Source organism: Monodon monoceros, unplaced genomic scaffold, assembly GCF_005190385.1.
Source record: "Monodon monoceros isolate NGI ecotype Baffin Bay Population unplaced genomic scaffold, NGI_Narwhal_1 Super_Scaffold_9, whole genome shotgun sequence".
NCBI lineage: Eukaryota > Metazoa > Chordata > Mammalia > Artiodactyla > Monodontidae > Monodon > Monodon monoceros.
Window position 1 is genome coordinate 47,173,782 of NW_021703786.1, and position 27,524 is coordinate 47,201,305.

A 27,524-nucleotide genomic window follows, 5' to 3' on the forward strand; every position below is an offset into this window, starting at 1 on the left:
GAGCTGAAGGAGGAGCTTCAAGAATGGGTGAGGGGACGGGGTGCAGCTATTTAGGCAGCAAGAGCATAGGTGCAATTTTTATCGAATTGGAGTCGCGGGAAAATCGAGAGGAGGGTATTTGAAGATCTCGCGAGATCGAGTGAGTTAGACTAGCCAGAGTTAGGCGGTCTCTCGCGATAGATACAGGAAGCTGTCAGCAGGTGGGAGGGAGTGCGGTGAGGACTCTCGCGAGACTTGAAGGTACGGCGGCGGCGGCCAGAGGGAGGAAGAGAGGTTTGTAAACCGGGCAGCTGAGGGATCCCGGGCACTAGCACGGAGAAGCGACTAAGTCGTCTTCTGGGGCCTCGGTGCTCCTTTCACCTCCACAGGCACTGCCTCCACCTCTAACCTTTTAATCGGCCTTTTAGGACCGGAAGTCCTTCGTCTCGAGCGTCCATTGCTGGAAGCGGCCTGACTTTCTTTGCCGGAAATTCTCTTCCAGGGGATGGAAAGACGGCCCACCTGGCCGGAAGTCCCACCTCCTTGAGCTCCCCCACCCTTCCAGAAGTTTTTCTGTCACCTGTGCTTGCCTCCGTTCCCTTTCCCCGTATTATTCCTGTACCAGAAAGGGGTATTTTTGGTGTCTCCCTCCCAGCTTCATTAAACGGGTTGGCTGTCTCACTCCCCGAGTCGGGGGTCCTTCCCCGCGCCCCCATGTAGCTGGGAAGTGGGACCTGGGGGTGGTTGGACCCCTGGGATCCTGAAGGAGGGCAAGAGAGGGCGCAGAACTCCGTTTCTGCTCCTGTTATCGGGACGCGGCCTCCTCCGCCTCTCCCCTCGCGCTGCCATGCACCCTGCGGCCTTCCCGCTTCCTGTGGTTGTGGCCACTGTGCTGTGGGGAGCGGCCCCCACCCGGGGGCTCATTCGAGCGGTGAGTCTGAGGGGACGTTAGGGGAAGGGCGCTGAAGGGAGAGGTTGCAGGCTGAAGGACAAACATGGACTCTTTTATCCGCAGATCTCGGACCACAATGCCAGCATGGACTTTGCAGACCTCCCAGCTCTCTTTGGGGCTGCCTTGAGCCAGGAGGGACTTCAGGTGATTTTCTTCCCTCTTTCCTGTTTCCCTGAATTCTCCCTGCTGGGTAGGGGTTGAGGAGCCTTTCTTGGGGGAAGCTGGAGGTAGGAAGAGAGTCAAGTTAGGAACTAAGTACAAGAACACATCTAGTGTGGTGGAATCCAGAATCTGGAGGGAGAATACAAAGTCTACTTCTAGAACTCTGAGCCTTAGAAGGGAGACTGAAAGTGGACTAAGATAAAAGGCAGGACGAGTGGTGACTATCAATAGGGTCTCTAGAGCCAATTACTGGTTTTATGACCTTGGGCAAATTACCTGAGCCTTAGTTGGTTTTACTGTAAAATGGGATAATAATATAAGTTATCAGATGTATTATTGTGAGAATTAGATAAGCAGCTTTGTAGTAGTTTTTCACAAAGACTGCCACATAGCAAGAACTCAGTTGGGCCATAGATATCAGTATAGTTGTTTGTGAGATGGGTAATTGGAAAATTAAAGGGAGGTGTTAAAAAAATTCAACTGAGTAAATTTCAAAGCTCTTACTGGCTTTTATTTAATGACCCATGAATCAGGCAGCATTCCACCTAGCAGATAGAAAGGATCTCTGAAGAACTATACAAAATGAAAGACTTATAGCCAGAAGGGGGTGGGGCAAGGAAGTTATACTAGCAAAGATTTGATTTTCTTTGCTAGTGGCAAAGATCTCCTTTCTTTAGGGGACTGCAGGGGTCTACCAGGCAGATTACCTCACTAGTGCTGACCAAGTAATTCCAGATAGAGTGGTTTAAGATTCCATTCCTGGGGGAGGCTAAAATTATAATTAAGTATTGAATTTGGTGACATGGGAGTTGGCACAAATAACTCCATTTGGGTTTGGTCTTGTGTATTTTTAAAAAAAGGGAATATGTTCCCTAAGAGTATGTATTAGAGCAGGGAATGTGAAACAACTGGAGAAAGTGACGTGGATGAATGGAGAATTGAATTACAATCAGTGGGAAACTGGAAGGCAAAACAATTAGCTAGGAATGTGGAGTATATATTAGCTCATCTGGGAAAGGGAGAGGGATGATGGAGGGTGTGGGAAAGGGATGTTGTTTGATGTAATTGCATCTTCAGGAGGCTAAGAGAAGAGGTAGATGTCTGACTTTGGTGGGATGCTCAGACCCCAGGAATGAGCTCAGACCCCACTGACCTGTGGGGGCCATTGTGCTTGGTGGGACCTGTGGGGAGCAGCACCTAGGGAGATGAAATCCAGCTGTTGTTTGCTTCTCTTCTCCAGGGCTTCCTTGTGGAGGCTCACCCAGACAATGCCTGCAGTCCCATTGCCCCACCACCCCCAGCCCCGGTCAACGGGTCAGTCTTTATTGCACTGCTTCGAAGATTCGACTGCAACTTTGACCTCAAGGTTGCTGAATGTGGAGTGGGAGCTGGGAGGCTGAGGGTAAAAAAGGCACCAGGAATGAAAGGTGGCAAGGCCCATGATGGCTCCTTATCTGCCTTGTCTCCCTAGGTCCTAAATGCTCAGAAGGCTGGGTATGGTGCAGCTGTGGTACACAATGTGAATTCCAATGAACTTCTGAATATGGTGTGGAATAGTGGTAAGGTTGGAGGATCTGGACAGCTGGGTTTTCAGTAGAGCTTAGACTGAGAGATGGCGGGAGGGCTGAAGCCTTAGGGAAAAGAAATCAGTCCTTTAGGTGGAATGGGGCAAGAGAGTCAAATGCCAGAGTTACCAAAGGATTCATGTGGAATGTTGGGTCCCCAGTGTAATGCCCTAATCCCTGCAGAGGAAATCCAGCAGCAGATCTGGATCCCGTCTGTGTTTATTGGGGAGAGAAGCTCCGAGTACCTGCGTGCCCTCTTTGTCTACGAGAAGGGGTAGGACGTGTCCCTCCTTCCCACTCTTCCTTCAGCACTTCCATGCCAACCTGGAGTCCAAGCCCATGCCCCAACCATCCAGCCTCAGGCCCATCATGCTCTGCCTCTTGGTACTTTCTTCCCATCCCCTTCCCCCTCCGTGGGCCCTGTCCAGAGCCAGTTACTTTGTCCCTCTTCCTTTGTCCCTTTGCCTTTCCTGCCCCTCTGATATTCGTCTTCCTTTTCCCAGGGCTCGGGTGCTTCTGGTCCCAGACAATAGCTTCCCCTTGGGCTATTACCTCATCCCCTTCACAGGGATCGTGGGACTGCTGGTTTTGGCCATGGGAGCAGTGATGGTGAGTAGTTCAGGGACCAAGACGGGAAGAGCTGAGGCCTTTAAAGCCAGACTGGCTCTGGGGTTGCAAGATAGGGCTGGTTTGTATGGGATTGTCCAGATTTGTTCTCTAAGACTGATCCATCCACCCCCCCTTTCACCAGATAGTTCGTTGTATCCAGCACAGGAAACGGCTCCAGAGGAATCGACTGACCAAAGAGCAACTGAAACAGATTCCTACACATGACTATCAGAAGGGTGAGGAGGGTGGAGGAGAGCAGGCCTTTCCCACTATTTCCCTGGTTCTGAAGGAGCTGGAGCCCAGGAGAAAAGAGGCAGAGATGGCAGGGAGGTGTCAGCTTGAGATACCACCTTTGCTCCTCTTTTTACGCATACGTACAATGAGGACAGGACAGGATTAGAGCAGGAAATGTAAAGCAAAAATGATTAAATGTAATAGTTGGGGTTGGAGGGGGGTGGAGGACCTTGCTCATAAGAGAGAAGGTGGAGAAAGCAGAAAAATGGAAGGAGTGGGGAAGATTCCGCCAGAGAAGGCAGACACAGGTAAGGAGGGGCTGGGTCTTAGGCACTGGAGCCTCCAGTGCCCATATAAGGCTATGGCAGAAGCGCTGCCCCATTTCTGCTCCTCCCACCCCCTCTCTCTCCAGCCTCACACCTCCCCCAAAAAACCCACTTCCCTTCTTACCTCTGTTTCTCTTTACTTGTTCTAACCCCGGATTCCTCATGTTCTACCCTGCTCCGGTCTCAGCTCTTCCACTGGCTCTGTAGAACCAGAGAAAATAACTTTTGCAGGGTTTAGCTCCACCACAGGCCTCTCAGAGTGAGTTCTTGTGGGCCCTGGTCCAGAATGGCTCAGTAAAAGAACTCCTTCTTCCACCAGGAGACCAGTATGATGTGTGTGCCATCTGCCTGGATGAATATGAGGATGGGGACAAGCTGAGGGTGCTCCCCTGTGCTCACGGTGAGGCCCTCACTTCCTGTGCCCGTGCCCCGCCCCCCCACCAGCAGGCACCACGTCCTTCACCTCATTCCTCTTGGCAGCTTATCACATCCGCTGTGTGGACCCCTGGCTCACTCAGACCCGGAAGACCTGCCCCATCTGCAAGCAGCCTGTCCATCGGGGTCCTGGGGATGAGGAGCAGGAGGAAGAAACCCAGGGGCAAGAGGGTGACGAGGAAGGGGAGCCAAGGGACCACCCTGCTTCTGAACGGACCCCACTTCTGGGCTGCACCCCCACCCCTCCCACCTCCTTTGGTTCTCTAGCCCCAGCTCCCCTAGTCCTTCCTGGGTCTTCCACAGACCCCTCACCCTCTACCTCTGCAGCTGCCATCCTGGTCTAGTAGTCCCCTTTCCCCTCCATCTCTGATGACCTATTTGCACAGCTCCTCTTTCTCTCTACTGTCTTCTACGCTGAGGGATAGGAGACGAGGGATAGGAGTCGTTTCCACCCCAGGTTTCTCCCTTACCCAACTCTATCCTCTTGAAGGGGTTGGGGGTACAAAGGGATGGGGTTTTCATTTATTGGGTTAATAAAATTGTTTTTGTGGACTAAGGGTGAGATCATTCTCACACAGGTAAACTTCTTATCCTTTTGGGGCATTGCCCCTTTCTGCCATACATGGGCAAGGGAGTGCTGGGAGGCTAACCTGTAGTTTTTTGTTTTTTCTTTTTTTGCTGTACGCCAGCCTCTCGCTGTTGTGGCCTCTCCTGTTGCGGAGCGCAGGCTCAGTGGCCATGGCTCACGGGCCCAGCCGCTCCGCGGCATGCGGGACCCTCCCGGACCGGGGCACGAACCCGTGTCCCCTGCATCGGCAGGCGGACTCCCAACCACTGCGCCACCAGGGAAGCCCTAACCTGTAGTCTTAAGGGCAGCCCCAATAGGCATCTGCTGTGATTCTGAGAAGGGGAGCCCCACCCACGTGTGAGGATGACTCAACTGGCCTCTGCCTTGCCCGCAGGCCTGGACCCATCCTCTTGGTCTGGATGGCTCTATTCCATTATCCACCAATTCAGTTAGCACACTGAGGACCTAGGTAGGGCTGGCCCACCTGGCCAGGTAGGCCTGAAGCAGGTGTTTAATCCTGGACATGAAAGCAAGCTCAAAACCCTAGACTTTGTAGTGCCTCAACCCTTCTGCTGCTTCTGACCCCAAGCCAGGATGGAGGCAGATCACAGTGGCTGTCCTCCATCCTGACACCCAGGCTAAAACCACACAGCACCTTTTCAGTATAATCTTTTTTATTCAGGAAAAAAAAACCAAAAAAAAAAAAGTTTTCCAACCACACACAGGAGGGGTATGGGTTGGGGGAAGGGTGTCTGTCCATCCAGCCCAGGCCCCCAGCCCATGTGGTTTTGGCAGCAATAAGGGGTGTGGGGTAATGGCCCAAAAAATAAAAATGGTGTATGTGTGTGTGGGAAGGAGAGGGGTGCAAAAGCAGTGGGGAGTGACAGACGAGGTCAGTACTGGGAACGCCGCAGGTGGGAGGCCATTTCATGACATTTCTTGTTGATCGTACCACCGTGGATACCTTCTTTGCCCATCAGCAGGACTAGCGCTGGAGGAAAGAGAAAGGAGGCTAGAACCCAGGTGTCACAATCCCACCCCCGGCCAGCTGTTCAGCAGCTGTCCAGCCCTGGGGGCTGTAACCCAACCTCATCTCTCCCAACCCCCCCCACACACAGGCAGGCTGTCAGTCACCCTGAAACAATAGGGCTTTTCAAAAGAGGAAAATCAAGCTTAAAGGCTGGAAAGGAACACAGTAAAATTTAGGGGTCAAAGGCTTGTGGACAATGTGTTGACTCATGTGTTCAGGCTAGAAACGGCTGTGGATGAGCCTGCCACCTCCAAGTTTTAAGAAAAGAGCTCAAAACACAAGAGCTAAGTGCTGGCTTATGACTAACAGCCTACCTCCTCCAAGAAAATAAGAAGTTTCTCATGTGAAAAGGCTCAAGGCAAGAAGGAACTTAAGAGGTAATACAGTTCAACTTCTTTACATTGTAAGATGAGGAACTGAGAACTGAAGGGACAATCCAATGTCCCAGCATCCAGCAGGCCGGGAGTAGAAACCTGGTCTGGTCCCTTCATACTGGGTGATCCACACAGAAGAACCCAAAAAATTAATAGATGGAAGTATATTAGAGATTTTGGAGCTAGAGAAAGGGTAAGACTCAAACTCACTCTTGGTAGTCAGGGTGACAGTGATATTGAAGGTGGGGGCTCCGCTGGTGCTCTTGGTACGAAGATCCATGGTAAATTCCCCTTCCTGCATCAGTGAGTCCCGGATCACAGAACATTTCTGGCCCCCAAGCGTTAGCCCATTCACGAAAAAACTTGACCGGTCTTTGCCAACCAGGGTACCAACCTCAGCTGGCTGGAAGGGGAATCAAGCACCCATCAAGTTAGTCAGTACACCAAGGTTCCCACCTTTTTCTTATCCAAGGACCCACCTGCCTTCCATTTCTCCGGGAAGCTAAACCCCCTGGGGGGGGAGATGTGTATGTTATGTGCTTTGTACACATCCGTGAAATTTGAGAGACTCAGGACTGTTGGAAGTTAGTACACAAAAAGATCATGATCTTCAAACCTAGAGAACGGTAATAAGAAGGGACAACATATTCCTCTGAAGGCTTAGATGTCGTTTAATAAGGAAAGCAAACCCAGGAAATAAAGGGGGCCAAAAAGCAGTTAAGAGAATGGAGTGGAATGGAGTGGGGAGCCTTTGGATGCTCAGAACTCCTTCAGGAAAAGCAGAAGCGAAGAGGGAAAGGGAGGGGGCGGGCAAAGCAGGCGAAGCAACTTTGCCCTTATTTGGTCAAAGGTTCTGCAGGAGTTGTTAGGGGCCCGGACGCCTGGGTCTCCAAGTAACCTAGAGTTCAGATCCAGGTATTTATGCTCTAAGATGAGGAAGCAGATGCCTGGGGGCTTTCCGGGAAAGTTGAAAAACTTTTGGAGGGCCCCTGGGACTAGACCCGGCAAGCCAGCCCTCGGGTCTAGATACCCCAGGGAACGTATCTCCCCCTCCCCCTTAACACCCCAAATCCCCACATCCGGTCCCCTCCCGCCCGGAAATCCCCTTCCCCCCCATTTCGAACTTCCGCTCCCCCTCCCCACTTCCGGGCAGTGTGGACAGAGGTGGTGGTGATGGGGACAGCTGTAGTCGTCCCTTATTCCTTCACTTATATACTGTCCTAGAACTTCTCACAAAGTTCCCCTGCTCCAGGCCCCGCCGGATGGCGGGAAAGGAGGGCGAGGGGACTTCCGGGGCTGGCTTCACAGGAATGTTGAGTCCAACGTGCCGACTTGGGGTGGGGGGAGGTCGTGTGGCGGCCTAGCCCTCTCTTACGGAGTTGGGAGGGGCAGGGAGCTCACGGAGGACGGGCATGGGACCCAGGCCATGCGACTGGGGCTCCCTCCCCCAGAAGGAGGAACAATGGTGGAGGGGGCGCGAGCTGGCGGCCGGAAGTAGAGCTAGGGGGTCCAGGGGTCCCCAAGTCCCTTCTCAATCACAGTCCCGAGCGGAAATTGCGGTGCGTGCCCGACCCACCCTGGAGGAGGCGGAAGTGGGCCGCCGCACCGAGCGGTGCGCCCCTCCCCGCCCTGTGTCCCGGATGTAACGCCCCGTCGCGGAAAGCGGAGCGGCGGGCTGGCTGGGCGCCGCAGCCCGGGGCGTAGGACTCAGGAGGCCACGGAGGGACCCGCTCACGTGCAGCCGCCATTCGCGCCACCTCCAGGGCAAGGACCGGGTCACGGCCTTTCGCTGCCCACCCCAGACCGCGCCCGCCACCACCCAAGTCCCTCCCTCAGGGTGCAAGCCCGGCCAGTCTCCGCGCAGGCCTCGCAGTACCGTGATGTTGACGAAGGTCTTCCCGGGGACGGCGGCCCAGACGGAGGGCGAGTCCTTATAGCCCACGATGGCCGCGTCCTGACACACCCCGTCCGCCATGAGGTTTTCGATGTAGGCGTTCCAGCCGGCCATGGCGCTGCTACTGGGGTGCTCTCGGGGCTGCTGCTGGGGCCACGGGCTGGGCTCGGGCTGCTTCGGGCTGGCGGGCGGGGGAAGGCGGAGAGCTTGGGGCACGCGCTGCTGTCCGGACCGCGGCTCTGCTAGCAGTGCATCAGCCCTCGCACCGCCACTTCCTGCTCCTCCCCACCCCCCTAGATTTTTATTTGCAAAGGGCGGTGGGGGCGGGGCCTGCTCCCCATTCCCTCCCTCCCTCTCCTCGCCTGCCCAGATAGCGAACTTTGCAAGTGCAATTTTAAAAATCCCTCCCCCTACTGCAAAATTTGCAGAGTTCGATGGAAAGCGACGCAAAAAGGATGGGGGGCGGGGGTGGGTTAGGGTTAGGGCTCCCTCCACTTCGCATAGAATATCAGTCAGACTTCGGTGTACGGAAAGGGAGTGAGCCAGAGGGAGGAAGGAAAGTGAAAAGAGAAATTATTAGCAAACTGCAAATTTAGCAAATTAAAGAGGGTTCGGGTAACTCAGGGTTAAACGGAATGACTCCCCCTTCCCCCACCTCTGCCGGGGAGGGGGGTGTTGGGGGAAAGGAACGGCGGGCGGCGGCGGCGGCGGCGGCGCCTGCGCCCGCGCCTGCGCCCGGGCCGGGAGGGAAAGCGCGTGGCGCGGTTAGGGTTGGCGGCTGGTTTCGCGGGCGCACGCCTGGTCGCACCGGGCGGGACGGATTTGGACACCCTGCGAAGGAAGGCCGGCCGGGGACGTGTCTCCCGCCGGGCGGAAGGGGCGGGGGCGAGGCGTGCGCATTGCCGCTTCTGCCCCCCCCCTTGATTTTATTTATTCAAGAAATAAGGGAGTAAAGGGAAATTTGGCAAAATACCCCGGCCGTTTTCAGAGTTGAAGGCATCCACCAGGAACACTTCTGTCCCCAGCATCTACCCGGGCGGCACAAGTGGCACTGGCTGGAGCCCACCTCGACTCCAGGGGATTATCCCTCGCGCTGGATCAACTCCAGCCTCAGGCCTCACCCCCACGTCACAGCTCCGCCCGTCCCCCGGTCAGCAGTTTGGGTCACCGGCCGTGCCCCTTGGCCCGTCTCTGCAGAGGTCACGGAGCGACCGTGGGGCGAGATGGGCGGGCTTATTTTTCAAGGCGGAAGAATACTAAGCGGTTTCAAGATTGCAACTTTTTCAAGAAGGGGAAAGTCCCTTCTACGTTGGCCCGTTAAGTTTTTTCTCCTTTTTCAGTAAAACTTATGGTAAGAACTTGTGTGCGATTAGTTCACTCACCGCCCACCGGGAAGAGGGTGGGGCAGGACCCGGCGGCCTGCTTAGGTGAACTAGCCCTTGCTGGCCGCCCGGGCAGCTGAGGGGCTTGGCCACTTCCGGTCCCTCAGGGGAGGGCGCCTCCCGGGCGGGAAGGGGCTCCGCTCCTCTCGGGTCCTCGCCAGTGGACGTGGTGCCCTCGCGGCCACTCCGAATCCCAGGGGCATCCACGCTCCCCGAACCCGTGTTCCTCGACAGCCGCGGTGGCTGAGTCACTGGGCGACTCGGGCGGGGCTTCATGCGGGCACGTGGCGGCGCTCCCCCCCCGCCGTCTCCTGACCCTTGGCCTGCCTCACCCCCTTCCCCAGGGTGGAAATCTCCGGAGAGGGAGCGGCCAGAGATAAGGGGGGGGAGGGCGAGATGGAAGACCGGGGGTAGGGATCCTGAGGTGGGGGCTGGGAGACACACCGTGGGGCAGGCAGGGCGGGGAGGGGAGCTCGGGAGAGAGCCCGGGGCTGAGTCACTGGGCGCCGGCCGCTGCGGCGCCGGCGGGAAGGTCTTCCGAGTCGGGGGCGACGAGCAGGGAAGCCGATGACCGTCGTTCGCCGGCCGGACGGCCGGAGCCCGGGCGTGCCCTCAGCTCCCGGCAAGGGCTGCAGCCAAAGTCGGGGCAGACCTCACTCCCGCCAGGCCCGCCGAGGCGGAGAGAGTCACCGAGTGCAGAGACTCATTTCCCTTCAATGCTGCTAGCCGACGACCCGACTGGCCCCCGGCGGTCAGACGCTCGGAAAGGGCCACCCCCTCCTCTCGTCCATTCATTTTTTTCACTTTTGATTCAGCATCATTCACTGATGGGCTGGGATCACGACCTGAAGCGCCCGCGGTCGGTGGGGAAAGGGCTCCTGACTCTCCTCGCAGGGCGATAAGTGCTGTCCTAGCGCTATCAGTAGGGCGCCGCGCCAACTCTGAGGGCCTGTCTAAATTCGTCAGCCTGTCCCTTCCCCCACTGCCCTTGCTGGCCGAGAGAGGGTAGGGTGGGGTGGAGCCGAGGGAGGCCGCAATGGGGACCCTGAGAGGTGAGACTCTCTCACCTTCTGAGTGGGGAGTTCAATTTTAGAGCTCAGAGCTTGCCCAGAACCCCCTGCCCCTGCCCCCATTGAGGACAGAGGCAGCCCCCCGCCCTCCAAGTGAGCTGTGCACGTGTGGATGTCGTTCCTGCAGCCCCTCTTCCAGGCCCCCTCCCCAGTCCTGCAGGACTCAGGTTACCCCTGGCCTTTCCTAAAGGGCACTCGTTCCTCTTTAACCTTTGCAAAAGAGGAATATAATCCTGGCGAGAGGAGAGCCCCTCCCCTGTTTCTCCCCAGGAGTGGAATTAAAAATAAGGACTTTTATTGGGGAACAGAAAGGAGGGGGTAGTCATTGATCTTTTGGGAAGGGGGCAGGTGTCTAGGGCCAAAGGCTTCTGTTTTAGGCTATAGTGGGCACTTGGCTGCCAGCTGGGCTGGAGGGGGAGATGGAGAGGGTGAGAGGCGGGGCTGGCTGGGGTACAGGGTGGCTGGAGGATAAATGCCCAGCCTGAGAGGGGGTGAGCTGACACTGTCCCAGCTGCCACCTAGACTCAGGAGCCCAGCGAAGAAATCCCAGGTCTGGTGAATCTTTCAGCCCCGGGGGATAGGGGTGGTAAAAGGTGAGGGTGGTGCCGCTTGGAGAAGGGGGGGAAATATCAGCATTCTTTTCCTTCTGGGACTGGGGGTGCTTGAGAAGCCTGGAGGGGTTGGAGTAAGCAGGATGGGGGTGCCCAAGGACAGGGAAACAAACGAGACTGTGAAGAGAGGCAGGCAGAGACGATGGAGAAGCGTGGTTACAGTTGGAGCCAGGTGGGGGAATCTGGGGCCCCTGAGGATTTGGAGAAGGCTGAGGAGCAGGAAAATGAGGTAGACTAACAGGAGAGCATCCGAGGGCTAGGAATCCGTGGAGAACAGAGTACTTGGCCAGAGGGTGGAGGGAGAAGGCAGAAGTGCAGCTTTGCAGGAGGTGGGGTTGAGCAAGTAGTGGAGTTTTAAGAGAGGCCTCCAGATTCTTAAGACGGGAGAGTGGAATGGGAGCTGTTCTGAGTGGGGGAGGGGCTGCGCCTGCCACTTTGGTCTGTGACCTTTTTGTGGGATATTTTTAGCTCCAGCACCTGCCTTCTTGGGGCGGGAAGACTCTTAAAGGGCAAGGGATTTCGGGTTCCTTAAGGGGTCAACGGTCCGCACTCACACCTCTCGCCCTGCAGCCATGGCCATGCAGAAAATCTTTGCCCGAGAAATCCTGGACTCCAGGGGCAACCCCACAGTGGAGGTGGACCTGCACACGGCCAAGGGTAACACAGGCCCATTGAATGGGTTTACCTGGGAAGACCCCAACTCCATCTGCCTTTGCCCCCCAACTCTATGCCACATCCACTCCTTTCTCTGGGATCCCCTCTCCCAGCCTGCTCCCCAGCAGGGAGCAGCACGAGTCTCTCTACACTGCCTCCTGCCCCTGGGCTCAGAGAGGAGACAATCAGTCCTTTGGGGGGGTGAATGGGACTGACTCTCTGTGATCTTCCAATTCCTCCCACCTCAGGCCGATTCCGAGCAGCTGTGCCCAGTGGAGCTTCCACAGGTATCTATGAAGCTCTGGAACTAAGAGATGGAGACAAATCTCGCTACCTGGGGAAAGGTGAGGAAAGACCAATGGGGTGGTTTCAGGACGTGGTATGCGATGTCTGCACAGGGTAGAGGACGGGAACCCAAAGCTCTTGAGGAGCTGGGGGCCACGGGAAGAGACCTAATTGAATAGAAGATCTGAACCCCCTGCTTCGGCCTCTAGGGGTCCTGAAGGCCGTGGAACATATCAATAAGACTCTAGGCCCCGCACTGCTGGAAAAGGCAAGTGGAGGACCCTCTCTCCCCCTCACCTGCTACCTGGTCCCAAGCAGCTCAGGCTTGGCCAACCATCCCATCTGCCCCAAATACCTGCACTTCTCTTTCCTCCAGCACATGCCCTGACTCCTGAGAAATCTAACCTCTGTTCTCCCCTCCTCAAACCTGCCCTTCCAGAAACTAAGCGTGGTGGATCAAGAAAAAGTTGACAAATTTATGATTGAGCTGGATGGGACAGAGAATAAGTGTGAGTGAAGGGCTAGGGACAGGGGACGGGATGGGCTGTGGGAGGGGCGGGGGAGAGACCGCGGACTGAGGTCTGGTTAGGATTATTTCTGTGTCTCGCATTTTGGGGCACACCGTAACTGGCTGGATTTGTATTCATCGCACAGGCATTTCCTGATGCCTGCCCTGTGCGAGGCTTGGGCCAGGCTGTGGACACAGCCGTGAAGCCGACACATTCCCCTGGGCTGGGTGTTCCCAGAGCACCTCAGGCTGTTGGGGAGAGATCTGTTAACAAACTCAGTGCCCAGTGGTTTGGAGTTCTGGATTCTTTCTGGGGTGACCAGAAGGGATGTTCTAGGAGCTGACCCTAAACCCTGTGTGAGGCGCTCTCACACTTTCTTTGTACTTGCTTCCTCCAGCCAAGTTTGGGGCCAATGCCATCCTGGGTGTGTCCCTGGCCGTGTGCAAGGCCGGAGCAGCTGAGAAGGGGGTCCCACTCTACCGACACATTGCAGATCTCGCCGGGAACCCAGACCTGATCCTCCCAGTCCCTGTGAGGGCAGCTGCCCCGCCGCATCCCACGGTGACCCCACCCAGCAGGGAGGGCATAAGCAGCCCCTGGAAAGTCCACCTTTCAGACCCAGCTCCAAAGAAATGGTTTTCTGAAATGGAACCTCTCCTGCTGCGGTCCAGCCTCCTTTCCCACAATCCAAACCTTCCCTTTAACCTCTCTCTACCTCTTTCCCTTGATGTAACCGGGTTCCTTCACATTCCAATCCCAGGCTCAGTAACTCCAATTTCTCATTCTGCCCTGTGCCCCAACCCCAAATCAGATCGAGAGCTTCTTCATGGCAAAGATCTTGGCATTTTATTTTTGTATCTTCTTTAATACTTATCAAACCAAATTTGCTCTTTATGGAAATCCTTTGAATTTCATTGCAATAATAATGTTACCATTTATTGTTACTTACTGGCTAGATTGTATAAGAGCCTGAGCTCTGGAGACAAGCTGCTGGGTTCGAATGCTGGTTTTGTCCCTTTACTAGTTGTGTGATTTTAGGCAAGTTTATTTAATCTCTCTGTACCTCAGTTTCCTTAGCTGTAAAGTGAGGGATAATAAATTGTACCTAGTTACAGGGTAGTTTTGAGAATGAAATGAGCCAATAAAATATATGTAAAGCACTTAGAGCAGTGCCTGGCCTGTAGTAAGTGCCATATGCCATATCAGTGTTAGCTGCTACACCAGGCACAGGCTAAGAACTTAACATCCAGTTGCTCTAATTTAACACATAAGATCCTGCAGGTAAGCAGGTGGTGTCCCCATGTTACGGAAATGAGGAAGGAGTCTCTGAGGAGTAAAATTATTCATCCTAAACCATTCAGTAAGTAGGGGATCCAAGATTCCACATCGATGCCCAGGTCTAAGCACCCTCTCCCCATCTCAGGCCTTCAATGTGATCAACGGGGGCTCCCATGCTGGAAACAAGCTGGCCATGCAGGAGTTCATGATCCTGCCCGTGGGAGCCAGATCCTTCAGGGAAGCCATGCGCATCGGTGCCGAGGTCTACCACCACCTCAAGGGGGTCATCAAGGCCAAGTATGGGAAGGACGCCACCAATGTGGGTGATGAGGGCGGCTTTGCACCCAACATCCTGGAGAACAATGAAGGTCAGTGTGAGCACTCGGAGGGGCAGAACCCTTGGGTCCCCATGGAGACGGGGTGCACCGGAGCCTCAGGTCCTCTCTTTCCCTCCCCCAGCCCTGGAGCTGCTGAAGACCGCCATCCAGGCGGCTGGTTACCCCGACAAGGTGGTGATTGGCATGGATGTGGCAGCGTCTGAGTTCTATCGCCACGGAAAGTATGATCTTGACTTCAAGTCACCTGATGACCCCGCACGGCACATCACTGGGGAGAAGCTGGGGGAGCTGTATAAGAGCTTCATCAAGAACTATCCTGGTGAGACCCTGGATGTTCCATCGCTCCCGCTTGAGTCTCCAGCAGCTGCCCTACACACTGGCTTCGGCATCTCCACTGCCACCAACTCAGTCTTTCCGATCCTTAGCGCCACTGCAATCTCCACCCAAACTCTTCTGACCTGTCACTCCCCTGTGAGGCCCTTCTGACCTTTAACCCGAATCTGCTTCCCTTTCCCACCAGTGGTCTCCATCGAGGACCCTTTTGACCAGGATGACTGGGCTACCTGGACCTCCTTCCTCTCGGGGGTCAACATCCAGATCGTGGGGGATGACCTCACAGTCACCAACCCCAAGAGGATTAGCCAGGCCATTGAGAAGAAGGCCTGCAACTGCCTGCTGCTGAAGGTCAACCAGATCGGCTCAGTGACCGAATCCATCCAGGCGTGAGTGCCTCTGGCCCTCATGGCCTCCCTCCACCCATACCCAGTCCAGCTACAGTACTGCCCACTAACTCCAAGTCTCACTTTCCCTTGGCTCCTGACCCACCCCACCCTTTCGACCTCAAGGCTTTAACTCTTGACCTCACCCCAAGAGCTTTGCCATTGTTGCCTTGCCATGCCTCATCCCCACCCTGACCCTATGCCAACCCTGTCTCCCAGATTCTGCTTCTTCCCACCAGCATTCAGGAGCCCAAATTCAAGATCAAGAATCTCCCCTTCTCTCCTGCTTCCCAAAGAACTTAGTCATCACCCTCCCCTCAAATCTCCCACTCCCCAAAACAGAAGGGAAAAGCCCCAGCTAGCCCCTGGCTTTCCCACTGAGGAGGTCCCACCGGACCTTATTGAGTGTCCTCTCCACCTAGCTGCAAACTGGCTCAGTCTAACGGCTGGGGGGTGATGGTGAGCCACCGCTCCGGGGAAACCGAGGACACGTTCATCGCTGACCTCGTGGTTGGGCTCTGCACAGGACAGGTACTCGTGGCCCCCCCTCTGCCGACTGACTGAGTTTTCTTGGGATCCCTGGCCTCCTGCCCTGGAGTTGAATGCCACCACAGGCTGCTCCCTCAGGGCCAGGCCCAATCCCTCGTCCCTGGTCTCACACAACTCCTGGAATTCCTCTTCCCTCTTCAGATCAAGACTGGTGCCCCCTGCCGCTCAGAGCGTCTGGCCAAATACAATCAGCTCATGAGGTACAGTGGGTGCAGTAGGCCTGGGTGTAAGGAGCTGAGGGCTCTTGGGTTGGAATATCACAGCCCTGACTTTGTCTGCCTTCCAGGATTGAGGAGGCTCTCGGGGACAAGGCTGTTTTTGCTGGACACAAGTTCCGTAACCCAAAGGCCAAGTGAGAAGCTGGAGGCCCCAGGATTCCACGGGACAGATCTAGGCCTTCAAGCCCTTCCTCCTGAAATAAACACTGATGCCAACCAAGGCAGTGGCCTGCTCGTTTGTGGGAGGGAGGGAGGAGACGCTGGCCTCTGGGCTGGATGAGACAGGAGGTGAAGAAGTAGGGGCAGGAAGGGAAAACGGACAGGGAACCTGCTGGGACAAGGAGGAAGTGAGGGACTGGCCAGAGAGAAAGTTGGGCTGGATCTAGAACCACAAAGCTCACAATATGGAAGGAGGCTGGGGGAAGCAGGTGTATTATGTGAAATGAAGCTGAAGAGGAACTGACAGAACACTGAACCAGCTCCAGAGAAGGGGAGCAGGGTGGGGGGCCAAGGCCTGACATCACCATGAGGGGGAAGCTGGATCAGACCTGCCCATAAGTTGAAGTGCACGGTCTGCAGAAGGCACTGCAGTGTTAAGTCTGAGTGCTCGTCCTTATGAAATCGAAGAGCTTGGTGAGGATGAGAGTGTAACCAGAGCAGCTACCATTTCCATGGAGCTTGAAAGATGTGAAAGTATTCTAAATATTTGACATATACCAGCCTATGTAATCTTTGAAACAGTCCTATCAGATAGTTACCATTATTATCCCCATTTTACTGGTGAGGAAACTGAGGCACGAAAAGGTAAAATACTTTAACCAAGGTAACAGTAAGTGGCAGAGCCAGGATCCAAACCTAGGCCATTTGGCTGTAGTGACTGTGCTCTTAAAATACTATCTCATAAATTTCTACAAAAGTGCCAATATTTCGCCATCTTTGGCCCACAAAAACAATCTTATACTGTTCAATCTATAATTGTTTCTCTTCCTCTCTAGAACCCACCTTTCTCTGTTCAAACAAAGCAAGACATTGGGTCAAACAGTGTTTACTGAATGTAAAGTAACCCCAGCCCCATGGGGAAGAAAATTCCAGGGAGAACAGAGAATAATACAGATTAAATACCCACCTGTACATTCACACACACACACACACACACACACACACACACACACACATCCAAGCTCCAACAGTGACAAATCAAACACCTGCTTCCCCCAGCCTGAGTGACAGCTGTTAGGAGGTGCTTCAGAGGTGGGGCTCTAGGATGGGTTCTAATAGCAGCAGCCTCATCCCTCCCTGCCCTCTGCCCTGCCCCAGGGAGCTGGGGTGTCTAGGAGGTAGATGGCAACTCTTCCCCACTCTGCCGCAGACGCTTCTTGGCCCGGATCTCATTCATGGCCTCTTCAATGGAGCGTGTGTCCCTCTTGTTGGCCACAGGCACTGGGGGCAGAGGGGAGGGTGGGAGGGCCTAGGAGCCCTGTGCCTCAGCCTCCCTCCCCTCCCCCCACCCAGTGCTCCTCTGCCCTGCCCTCCCAGCCCCCACTGCAGCCTCACCACAGCCGTAGGTCTTGTTGGCCTGCAGCATGTGGGCCGCATCCTTGGCTGCCCCCTTCCCAATGAGGTGGCTGTACTTGTCCTTGTAGTCGCTGGCAGGGCTCACCACCACAGGTCCCTGCCGGGCTGCCTCCTCCTCCTGCCGCTGGGCCAGCTCCTAGGGGTGCCAAGGTGGGGCACCAGAGCTCAGGGCCTGACCCCAACCCCTCCCAGCTGGGGGGCTGCAGGGCCCCAGGGACTGCCAGGCGTAACTCACCTTCAGCCTCCGTTTCTCCTCAGCCTTCTGGGGGTCCCACTCCTCGCCACGACGGTAGGAGTCCAGCTCTTCATCGGAGGGTGCAAACTCCTAGGAAAGAAGGAGATGATGGGGTCAAGGTTCCACATACATGTTTTATCTCATTCCTCTCCCCCAGCGTGGGGCACAGGCTGAAAAGGAGAGAGGAGACAGCGGGGAACTCAGGCCTTTTACCTTTTTTGGGGGGCAGTGCGGCGCGGCACGCAGGATCTTAGTTCCCCGACCAGGGTCGAACCCGTGCCCCCTGCAGTGGAAGCTCAGAGTCCTAACCACTGGACCACCAGGGAGGTCCCCCTTTTACCTTTTTGAAGATCATGACATAGCGACATTCGTCATCTTCCCCAAAGGAGAAGGATGTCAGGCCAGCCACTTCCACCACATCGTGTCTGGGAAGGGGGGAGCGAAGGGGAAAGACTATGTAGAGCCACGAGGGGGCCCAGCGTCCTCCTCTGGAGGGTTCTCCTGTCTGGCCCTTTCATGCCTCCTTGGTCATCCATTTCTTGCCTCCCCAGCCCAGAGACACTCACAGTATGCTCCTCTCTATCTTGTTCATCGGCTGAAACTTTTTCTTGATCTGCCCACTGTCTTGGATGAAATCTGACACCTCTTTCTCCATCTTGGTAAAGGGAAAAGTGAAGAAGGTATGAGATGATGGCCCCATCCAAATATCCCTCTCCCCCGCTGGGCCAACAGGACTTGGCCTCCCACGCCTTTCCCAGCCGCTGTGCCACTGGCTTCTGGGTTTCACCTCTCTCAAGACAGTTTCCAAACAAACTGACTCTTCAACCTTCCAATTCTAACTTATTGGAAGTCCTTTCTGAGGCTGCCTTTGATCTCTCCAGTTGTTCTCACCCTTTTACGAAACTCCACTTTCTGCTGTTTCTCTTGCTCCTGTAGTTTCTTCAGGCGGGCTGCCTGCTCTGGGGGTGAGAAATGGCAGCATGAGGCCGGGGTGGAAGCATGGGTGGGGAGAGTTTGTAAGGCTTCAAAAGGGATCTCATGTCCACTGGGAGGGTGTCAGGCTAGGAAGGTAGGATTACTGTTTATTTGCCAAGCATTTATTGATAGTTTCTCTATACCTGGCACTGTGCTAGGACCTGGAGTACTAGGAGGATTAAGATATAACTTTGCCCTTTAGGAGCTCACAGTTTAGTGGGAGTAACAAAGATTAGAATCATGCTCAACCCCATTTCCCAACCCACTGGGGAAACCAACTAACAAACATTTATTTAATGCCTGTGACACACCAAGAACTATAAAGCACTTGGGGTGGTAACGAGAACAAACAGAGCCCTGGCCTCAAGGAGCTTATCATCTCATTGTCTGCATAGGGAAGGGGAAATTATTTAACTTCCTATATTGTGTAACACCCCCACTTTTTTTTTTTTTTTTTTTTGCGGTACGCGGGCCTCTCACTGTTGTGGCCCCTCCCGCTGCAGAGCACAGGTTCCGGACGCGCAGGTCCAGCGGCCATGGCTCACGTACCCCCACTTTTTACTTCTACAGCCAAGATGAAGCTGAAATGGCCAGTCTGACACTCTTCTCCTTTGTGAGTGTAGGTGTCTGAGGTGAGCTGTAAAGGGAACTCCCTACCCTTGGGTCTCACTGTCCCCTCTTCTCTCTTCCGCCATTTCAAATTCTTTACATCCTGAAGGCCCACTTCTTCCACAGGATTGGAATTCCTTCAGCTGCACTGAACCTCTTCCCATTTTCTTAATCACTTCATGTCTTTGCACATGTTGTTCCTACTGCTTGAAATGCTCTTCCTCCTCTTGCAAACTTGGAGATCCACCATGAGTCAGAGTTACTCACTTCTTCCTCTGGGGCCCAAGCACATTCGGTTCTGACACCCACTACAGCATGTGCTGAGAGCTAACAGAGTGTAACTTTTGTCCTCCCTGCCCCACTATGAGCTCCCAGAAGCTACAGACCCTGTTCATCTCCTATCCAGTTACTCTCTGTGGCCCCAGGGCCCCGACAGCTCAGGAGCTCTCCTCTCTCCCACCTCAAGGACTCTGACCATCAGCACACCCCATATTGGTCACTGACTGTTCTCGAACTGGCTTATGAGTCATCTCTCTGCATCTGAGGAGGTGGCGTAAGATTATGGTTAAGAACATAGACTTAAAAGTCACACATGGGTTTGAAACCCCACCATTTAGTAACAGTGTAACGGCAGGCAACTGACTAAACTCTGAACTTCAGCTTCCTAGTCTGTCAACGGCCGCTGGTGAACCCACCTAGTCAGTCATGGTGTTAAATAATTCCAGTTCCCAGGTCCCATTATGCTCCCTCCTTCCTCAGAGCTTTCAAATCTCTGCCTGGAGCACTGTGCTCCCCTCTCACTTACTGACTTACCTATTCTTCACATCTCAGCTCACTGCAGACTAGGTTAGGACCCCTAGGTAGCCCCTCTCATAACAGTTATTTTTCTTTCAGAGCACTTATAAAGTTGGTTATTAAACTCCTGTGTGATCGTTTCATCAATGCGCATTTCATCGATACTCCAGACTGTGGGCTCCTTGAGGGTACCCTGGCCCCTAGCAACCATTCAGTAAATATGGATGTTAGTTCGATATTAAGCAGCACTTGAGCCCTCTGAAGGCACCCAGGCTGCCCTGGCCTCCCTCGGACGGGTGGGGAGCCGGTGTCCTCCCCAAGGTAGTCAGTCATTCTGTCAGACTTATTCACACTCCGCAAAGCGAGCAAGAGAGGGCTATACCGCCCGGCAGGCCGCGCCCTAAGCTTGCAGCCCAACTTGAGCCTCCTGCTGGGAAGTTACTCGGAGAACACAGGCGGGGAGACCATGGCCAATCGGACCGGGTAGGGGCATCTCATCCCTCCAATCAACATTCACGACCCGCCCGCGGAGCTCGGGAATTTAAGGGTACAGATGAGAGAAAGGTTGGAGGGCGGCCCCAAGTAGGCGGGGCATAAGAGCGCCGAAAGGACCCAGCAGCCAGTTAGAGGTGCTGAGGGTAGGGTGGGCTAAGAGGAAGGTCGAACAAAACTTAATAGGTAGACCTTTAAGTTGAGGTGGCCAATAGGGGAGAAAGGACTGCGGATGGGCGTGTCCTGAATCCAATCGGAAGGGGACGAGGCTCAGGGACTCGAGCGCCGGGAGGTGGGCGGGGCCGAGCGGTCGAACTCGCCCCCCCCTCCGATCCGAAGACGGGCCGAGGAAAACCAAGGGGTTGGGTGGGGTTGAAGGCAGCCTACCAATCAGAGCACGCCACCGGCGGACAGGCGGGCCCATCGGCGAATTGAAAACAAGGACTGCGGAAGGCCAAGGTAGAAAGAGCCAGGGGCCTGGCGCTGGGCTTCAGGTAGCCAATCATCGTCCGCTAAGAACAGCGGGCGGGATGGCACCCCTTTTAGGGACTCGGGGGGTCTCTGAAGGAGCCCGTGAGGGGTCTTTCAAGGTTGAGAAGGCGGGGTCGTCCAAAGGGGTAGGAGTGCGGTCCTGAGAACCGGGCGAAGAAAGCCGGTTGTGAATTTGGGATCCTCACCTCGGGCCTTGCGCCGAGTCTCCTGGTCACCGAGGCTGGGTGGCTTCTCCATGGAGCTCAGGATGGAGCCCAGTAGGTCCGCCATCTTGGGAGTGACTGAGAGGGGGGCGGCGCGTCTTAAAGGGAAGGGCAAAATGCCTTTAAGGCCGGAAACACGTCGGAGGCGGTAAACCACGCACCCGCCCCGGCGCGGCTTAGATCCCTGCCCAGCGCGCCCGCAGCCTCCCGCCGGCCGAGGCCCCGCCCCCCCGCAGACAGAGGCCGGAGGCTGGCTGGTGCAGCGATGTTTAATGGCAATTCGTAGAAACCAAGCCCATGCACAAGTAGAAAGTGCTTGTGGAGCCGGCAGGAGGCCCCCGCCGCGCCTGGAGCCACAAGCCCGGCCGTGCAGCCCTCCCTGCGGCGCCTTAAATAGATTCTTCACTATACTCTGTATGTTACATTATGTACAAGCCCCCTCCCCTCGGGGACGGGGCGGGACTCCGCAACGCGTTCCTATATACACCCCCCCTTTGGCCCGGAGGTTGGTGGCCAGAGTCGGTCGGGGTGACTGGGGAAGACGGGGCCAGAAAGGGAGGAAACAGACGCAGACATGCGGAGTCGGGGTGGGGGCACGGTCAGCCCTGAAACACGAGGGGCGTGCGCGTAGCGAAGGCAGAGGTGGGACCGAGGCGGATACATTCAGAGACGCATCGAACAAATAAATAAGGCAAGTCAGGAAGGGGCCGAGTTGGGTACAGGCAGGGAGGGAGCTGTGGAGAAGGGGCAGGCAGGGCTCCGGAGGTCACAGCTGAAGATGCAGGTATGTGGGGCGTGGGTCTTCTGGAGCCAGGGACTAAAAGAAGGGAGGCACGACCCGGAGGGAAGAGAAGGAGCCGGGGGTGGGAAAGGGAGTTCAGCACTTCGGAGGGGGAGGGGGTGGAGACCGAGGACTGGCTCCAAGAGAAGTGAGGGGAAAGCTGCCGACAGGGGGCTCCCCCTCCCCCAGAGAGCCCTGTCCCTGTTAAGACTGCAAGAAGCGGCCCCCAGGGTGATGAGAAAGGCAGTGGAGAGGTCAGGTGGCCAGTCCGGGCTGGGGAAGCCCTTCCAGCTCCTGGTTCTGCTTCAATTCCCTCATCCTGCGGAGAAACAAGGAAGGAGTCAGAGGAGACCCGCAGATCGGGGAGGTCGGGTGGGGGAGGTGGCAGGCCCAAATCCAGTGAGGGAAAGGACAGCACCTGTGCCGGCAGCGCCGCAGGAATCTCATGATCTTCCGGGCTGCCTGGTCCTGCTTCTTGGTGAGAAAGGAGCCTCTGGTGGAAGAAAGAAAAGATGAGACCTCACAGGACACTCAGGCATCCTCTGCCCTCCGCCCCTTAGGGACCCTGGCAAGGAAAGGCAGGGGGGCAGGCTGATGAGTCGGGAGCCCACGGACAGTGGGCATGGACACAGTGGGTGGGCAGAGAGGGCCGAAGGGCCAGAGGGCTAACGCCATACTTGTTGCGGGCAGGCAGGGTGCCCGTGGGCCGGTGGGGAGGCCCGGGCCGGCGGCGGTAGGAACGGTAGTGCTGCTGGATGAGCACCGCCGCCCTGCGGCTCTGCTGAAACCGCTTCTGTTCATAGTAGCTTCGGAACTTGCTCTGGATCAGGATGGCCGCCTGGGTCATCTTCTTATAGAGTGCAAACTGCAGGAGTGGGGAGGAGGGGCAGGGGCTGAAATGGACAGAGACCCAAACCCCTGAGGGTCACCCCCAAGTTCAGTTGATGCAAGTCTATTTCTCTAATCCACACACTCATGGAAAGGCTGAATCATCACAGACAACCTCACACCCAGGTCTCACGCCTAATACCTTAAGTGCAATCCACGTCAGCTTGTGGAGAGAGAAGGGGAGTTAGGGCTCCGGCAGCATTCTGGATGCTCTGGGCTAGAATGGGTGTGTGTGGGTGTGGGTTGGTGGGTATGCTTTCAAGAGAGGACGGTCTCACCTGCTTGTACTTCCGGTAACAGCGCTGGATCACAGCTGCTGCTACCTCCTGCTGCTCCTTCAGCCGCCGGCCCTAAGGGGAGAGAAGGAGGTCTCAGCACTTAGCTGCCCACCTAACAGACATGTGACCTAACCTTCCGACTTGCCTGGGGTCCCCGACCCTTCACCCCACCCCAGGCCTGAGTGGATGACTGTTGTCCCTCCCAAAGTCCTGGGAACCTGTAATCTCCCCACTCAAGATTGTGTAATTCATCCCCTGAAACACCCAGCCCCCTGACCTTGTACTTTCGGAAGGCTGTCTGGATGACTCGGGCTGCCTCGTACAGTTCCCGCTGCTCGTGATCCGATAGGGTCAGCAGGGCAAAATCACTCTCCATCTTGCCACTGGCGGACGCAGAGAGAAACTCTGCCCAGGAAGGTGCCGGAGGGATAGCCAGGCGACCCCGCTCAAAGGGCAGTTCGCTGCAGGGACAGGGAGAAGGGAGGCCATGGGGCATCTGCAGTCCCTCTTCTCCCACCTGGAGACTGCTGTGAAGGCACAGCCCCAGCAACAGAGCCTGCAGAGTGACTTCAGAACTCAGCAGCCAGTGCCAATCCCCTTTTCAAAGGCCCTGGGGCCTGAGCCAGGATGGAGCTCTGGCCATGAGGAAGTTTCCTCCCTCCCTCCCATGTTCCTCTGAAGAAGGATCTGGAGGCTTTGTCCTGAGCTGGTCACCTGGGAGGGGCTGAGCTGGGGAAATGGTCCACATTCTCCAGGTAGCTGGCCAACCAGGACATGGTCTCGCTGAGCCCCACGGCCCCTGTCCGCTCCCGCATTGGGGCTCCGGCCTCAGGCAGCCCGACAAAGTCCTCCCGTTTAATCCGCTCTGGTGTGGCTTCGATGATCTGCTTGGCCAGTGAGATCATGTCCACCTGGATGGAGGAGAAGCTGGGTGAGCCTTGAGGAGCCCTGACTACCAGCTGTTCCGGCCTGTTCCGGCCAAGGCCGTAGCGTCAGTCCACTTCCTATCTTGTTCCTCCTCTCAGCACCAGACGATGAGGCCTCAGGGACGGCTGTCCCTGCTAACCCTGTCTTTCTCCGCCAGTGTTCCAGATTCATTTACACTTCTTGAGGTCCCACTCAGGAGTACAGCCCTCTGTGTTGAGGCATGGGAAACATGGGCTAGGAAGGACATACACCACATGGGGATTCAGGAGCTGGGCTAATGAAGGGCTTACCCTTCCAGGCTGACTGCCCACTGTCCCACCCGGCCTGCCCCATGCCAGCTCCCACAGACCTGGCCATGCCCGTCACCCCATCCCACTCTCCAAGAATCAGCTCAGAGCCTGCCAATCACACGACACCTTATTGAATGGCTCCAGCCTTGCCTTTGCTCCAGGCCTGAAGCCTGCAGCACTTCCTGCTGGCCACACGTAAAGCAGCCTACCTTGTGGAGCTGTCTACATTTTTTGTACTCCAGTGCTACCCAGTTAATCCATTAGCCTCTCTAAAGCACATATGTCCCCAGTCCTAGCGGAGGAGTATGCTGCTGCACTTGAAGATCCACTCTCTCATGTGTTCATTCATTCCACAAGACTCTCTTAGCTCTTACCCTGTGCAAGCCTCCCCCGACCCCGCCCCCTTGCCCCAGGTCATTGCCAGATGCTTCCATCTTGTCAACCTCTCTGCTCCTCACTCCTCCCAACTTCCTGCCATTGCTCTCGTTCCCCAAGAACCTTGTCCCTTCGTGGATCAACAAGTAACCCCTACAACCCGGCTCTAACTGAAGATATTCCCCAGAATTTTTAACCCCCGATGCCTCATGACTTCTGAGTCACAAGCTCTGACAGGAGCTAAGCAGAGGATAAACTTGCCTGTCCCTAAATGAGAGTAAATGGCCCCTTCTTCCCAAACTGCAGCCAGACTGATTCTGTTTTATGGAATGGTCGGCATCACCCCACCCCGCGCCCCACTCTACTTCAAGCCCTCATAATTCCATCGGCATAAGCAGTACCGGGATCACGTCCACAGCTGGTGGGCTGTCAGTTTCCGCTGGAGCAGCCCTACCATCTGGGGCCGGTGGGAGAGGAGGCGGTGAGGGTGGGGGCCCTTTGGGGTTGGTGGCTTCATAGTCCATGAGGAGTAGGGGGGCCTCTGGGGCACCAGAGGAGAGCTGGCCTGGGACCATCTCCATAGTAATCTCAGAGGTTGGCAGAGGAGCAGGGGGAGGACTCCCATCCGGGGCACTAGAATAGGCTGATGTGATGGAGAAAGTGCCATCCGATAGCTCCGAAGGCGAGGAGACGCTGCTCAGACCTGCGAGGTGAGGGAAGGGGGTGAGGGCAGAAGACGCCACCTGCCCCCTTGCTGCTCTTACCTCCCCATCCCCGCTGCTTCCTCTCGCACTCTGTCTCCCACCCTCTGGCTTTCCCCTGGCATGTCCTCCCACCCGCAGTCCCCTCTTAAACCCTCACCAGTGTCTGGGCTGGAGGAGGGCGGCGACAGGGCAAACGGGGGCTCAGCTGAAGCTTCCTGTCTCTGCAGTTCCTCAAGGCAGCGGGCGAGGCGCACGTGACCCCGGGAATGAGCCACAGACAGGGGCAGGCGGCCCAGAGAGTCGGGAATGCTCAGTGCCTGTCTGTTCCAACGGAAAAGGAGCACGGCAGCCTCCAGGTGGCCCAGGGCACAAGCCCACATCTGAGAAGAAGAGGGTGGAGGTGGAGGTGAGGCCTGGGGCCCGTCCTCACTCCTCCCCTGTATCCCTCAGAGGATCTTCCCTTTGAAGAACCGTTCCCGTTTCCCATTGCCCACGTGCACTCAGGAACCCAGCATCCTCACCAGAGGAGTGCAAGAGAAATGGTCCACGTTGAGTGGGTCAACCTCTTGCTCTAAGTCCAAGCTTCCGGTCTCCACACTCCTGGAGGGTTTGGGAAAGGGACAACAGGGTCCAGTCAGGGAGAAAGGGCGCCCGGTAGGAACTTCAGAATCGAAGGGACTGGGAAGCACTAAGGTCAGTGGGATAAGCAGTCAAAGAGATTAATGAATGTAAGGAGGTCAAGAGGTCAGCGTTGTAAGTCAGGGGACATTAAAACTCCGCCAAGTGCAAACCCTCTTCCAGCCCCTCTTCCTTTCCACAGTGACCCCAGCTCCCATGGCAGGACTCCAGTTCCTCCTCAGTCCCTGGGCACCCCCTCCCTGCACCCGCTGGCCCCGGCTCACCGCCACTGGCTCAGGGTCTCGATGAGGCGGGCGTAGCCCTGGGCAGCAGCCAGGTGCAGCAGGCTCATGCCCCGGAAGGGGCTTCCATGGGCTAGACGTTCAGGACCCCTCCAGGTGGAGCGTGGGATCATGCTCTCTACCAAGACTACCACCCGTGCCTCGAACCCGGGTCCCTGGCCTTCATCCTGTGGTGCACACACCCTTAGGTAGAGATGTGAGCATCCCCAGCCTGGGATGGCCTTAGCCACCCCACGCCTGTCCTCTCAGCTTCCAGTTCTGCCCTCTCCCCACACGTCCCAGTCTAGGTTCCCACCACTCGGATCTCTGATGGCCCATCAGTCCTCCCAGTTCAAGTTCCTGGGTGTCCCCCCCGCCCACAGGCAGCTTCCTCCAGGCCAGACCTCACACCCACTTGCCCATGCTGTGCCTTCACTCTGGCTCAGATCAGTGCCATATCCACAGATGACTTCCCCCACTCAGAACTCAGAGTCCTCTCCCAGCCTTCTTCCCTCCGAGACCTGGGACCCCCAGAGCACTGAGCCCCAACTCCCTGGATCCCCTCCCCCACCCTCTCCCTCACCTCCACCCTCCTTCAGGCCAGAAATAGTCTGAAGCCTGTCATGCCAAGAGGGTGCCCAGAATAGCCACTCTTGCCGCGGGGCGGGGGTGGGAGCAGGATGGCGTCAGGGACAGGGAGGAGGGCTGGCTGGGGCCGGAGAGCTAGGGGAGTCACACACTAGAGCCTATTTCTAAGGAAGACCCTCCCCCTGCTCCCTACCGTCGAGTGCCCTCCTCGTGGAGGTACCTGAATCGGAGGGGCATCAGGACCCCGGTAGGGGGCCTGGCCAGCTGCTGCAATCTCTGCCATCCGCTTCTCCATCTGCTCCAGTCGCTCCAGGATGGACATCCGGAACTGGTTGTCTGAGAGGGAGTGGACGTGGGGCGCTCAGTGGGCAGAGTCTAGGGAATGCCCTGGACACCAAAACTGGACCCTGTTCCAGAGTCTGGGTGGTGAAGACACAATCATATCCTTTCCTCCTCTCCAAACAACGGCCCTTTACCCACCCACCTTCTGAATACAGCCCCCCAGGACCAGTCCTCAAACTAGGGGTCTTCATACTATCCATCGACCTAGGACCTGAATCCAGAACCAAGACTGTGTCCTTCAAGACACACAGACAGTAGGACTCCCCACAGGGAATCCAGCCCTAGCCGCCCCAGATCTCTCTCTCTCTCTCTCTCTCTCTCTCTCTCTCTCTCTC

The 27,524-nt window shown here is 56.1% G+C and overlaps 5 protein-coding genes across 23 annotated transcripts in view; 2 read left to right on the forward strand and 3 right to left on the reverse strand.

Annotated features, from left to right (window-relative positions):
* Nucleotides 1-12: 12 nt before the first annotated feature.
* Nucleotides 13-4,956, forward strand: RNF167 (ring finger protein 167). Of its 3 annotated transcripts, none has more exons than XM_029211194.1 (10): nucleotides 13-27; nucleotides 408-910; nucleotides 995-1,075; nucleotides 2,334-2,459; nucleotides 2,565-2,652; nucleotides 2,842-2,932; nucleotides 3,162-3,267; nucleotides 3,410-3,503; nucleotides 4,147-4,227; nucleotides 4,308-4,818. In XM_029211194.1, the coding sequence occupies exons 2-10, from the start codon at nucleotides 827-829 to the stop codon at nucleotides 4,604-4,606; spliced, it is 1,050 nt and encodes a 349-aa protein (XP_029067027.1). In that variant the 5' UTR covers nucleotides 13-27; nucleotides 408-826; the 3' UTR covers nucleotides 4,607-4,818. The 3 variants fall into 3 exon arrangements, with proteins under 3 accessions (XP_029067027.1, XP_029067025.1, XP_029067028.1); XM_029211192.1 differs by lacking the exon at nucleotides 13-27 and adding an exon at nucleotides 214-273; XM_029211195.1 differs by lacking the exons at nucleotides 13-27; nucleotides 2,334-2,459 and adding an exon at nucleotides 214-273 and having other exon boundaries at nucleotides 4,308-4,956.
* A 531-nt stretch (nucleotides 4,957-5,487) lies between these two features.
* On the reverse strand, nucleotides 5,488-8,436 carry PFN1 (profilin 1). The gene is made up of 3 exons (XM_029211212.1): nucleotides 8,111-8,436; nucleotides 6,445-6,637; nucleotides 5,488-5,821 (listed from the first exon to the last, which is right to left on the reverse strand). Exons 1-3 carry the CDS (start codon nucleotides 8,240-8,242, stop codon nucleotides 5,724-5,726), a joined length of 423 nt encoding a protein of 140 aa, XP_029067045.1. The 5' UTR covers nucleotides 8,243-8,436; the 3' UTR covers nucleotides 5,488-5,723.
* Nucleotides 8,437-10,943: 2,507 nt separating this feature from the next.
* ENO3 (enolase 3) lies at nucleotides 10,944-16,938 on the forward strand. 5 transcript variants are annotated; one of them, XM_029211160.1, is made up of 12 exons: nucleotides 10,944-11,130; nucleotides 11,762-11,848; nucleotides 12,094-12,189; nucleotides 12,340-12,398; nucleotides 12,570-12,639; nucleotides 13,037-13,170; nucleotides 14,063-14,285; nucleotides 14,377-14,574; nucleotides 14,776-14,977; nucleotides 15,397-15,505; nucleotides 15,665-15,723; nucleotides 15,810-15,962. In XM_029211160.1, exons 2-12 carry the CDS (start codon nucleotides 11,764-11,766, stop codon nucleotides 15,877-15,879), a joined length of 1,305 nt encoding a protein of 434 aa, XP_029066993.1. In that variant the 5' UTR covers nucleotides 10,944-11,130; nucleotides 11,762-11,763; the 3' UTR covers nucleotides 15,880-15,962. The 5 variants fall into 5 exon arrangements, with proteins under 5 accessions (XP_029066993.1, XP_029066992.1, XP_029066994.1 ...); XM_029211159.1 differs by having other exon boundaries at nucleotides 11,042-11,130; nucleotides 15,665-16,938; XM_029211161.1 differs by having other exon boundaries at nucleotides 11,048-11,848.
* On the reverse strand, nucleotides 16,771-21,528 carry SPAG7 (sperm associated antigen 7). The gene is made up of 7 exons (XM_029211204.1): nucleotides 21,100-21,528; nucleotides 18,443-18,510; nucleotides 18,118-18,206; nucleotides 17,892-17,976; nucleotides 17,552-17,641; nucleotides 17,296-17,452; nucleotides 16,771-17,181 (listed from the first exon to the last, which is right to left on the reverse strand). The coding sequence occupies exons 1-7, from the start codon at nucleotides 21,182-21,184 to the stop codon at nucleotides 17,072-17,074; spliced, it is 684 nt and encodes a 227-aa protein (XP_029067037.1). The 5' UTR covers nucleotides 21,185-21,528; the 3' UTR covers nucleotides 16,771-17,071.
* CAMTA2 (calmodulin binding transcription activator 2) overlaps nucleotides 21,373-27,524 on the reverse strand; it is a 15,841-nt gene continuing 9,689 nt past the window's right edge. For 8 of the 13 annotated variants that reach the window (XM_029211131.1, XM_029211128.1, XM_029211129.1 and 5 more), the window contains 11 exons: nucleotides 27,068-27,183; nucleotides 26,263-26,447; nucleotides 25,882-25,960; nucleotides 25,518-25,740; nucleotides 25,058-25,359; nucleotides 23,779-23,975; nucleotides 23,342-23,525; nucleotides 23,065-23,136; nucleotides 22,576-22,763; nucleotides 22,317-22,391; nucleotides 21,914-22,217 (listed from right to left, as the gene is read on the reverse strand). In XM_029211131.1, the coding sequence (XP_029066964.1) occupies nucleotides 22,154-22,217; nucleotides 22,317-22,391; nucleotides 22,576-22,763; nucleotides 23,065-23,136; nucleotides 23,342-23,525; nucleotides 23,779-23,975; nucleotides 25,058-25,359; nucleotides 25,518-25,740; nucleotides 25,882-25,960; nucleotides 26,263-26,447; nucleotides 27,068-27,183 (1,685 nt within the window). In that variant the 3' untranslated portion in view covers nucleotides 21,914-22,153. Of the gene's footprint in view, nucleotides 22,218-22,316; nucleotides 22,392-22,575; nucleotides 22,792-22,928; nucleotides 23,137-23,341; nucleotides 23,526-23,778; nucleotides 23,976-25,057; nucleotides 25,360-25,517; nucleotides 25,741-25,881; nucleotides 25,961-26,262; nucleotides 26,448-27,067; nucleotides 27,184-27,524 lie in introns of those variants that run through there. The other 5 variants (XM_029211130.1, XM_029211137.1, XM_029211140.1 and 2 more) reach the window with 4 other exon arrangements.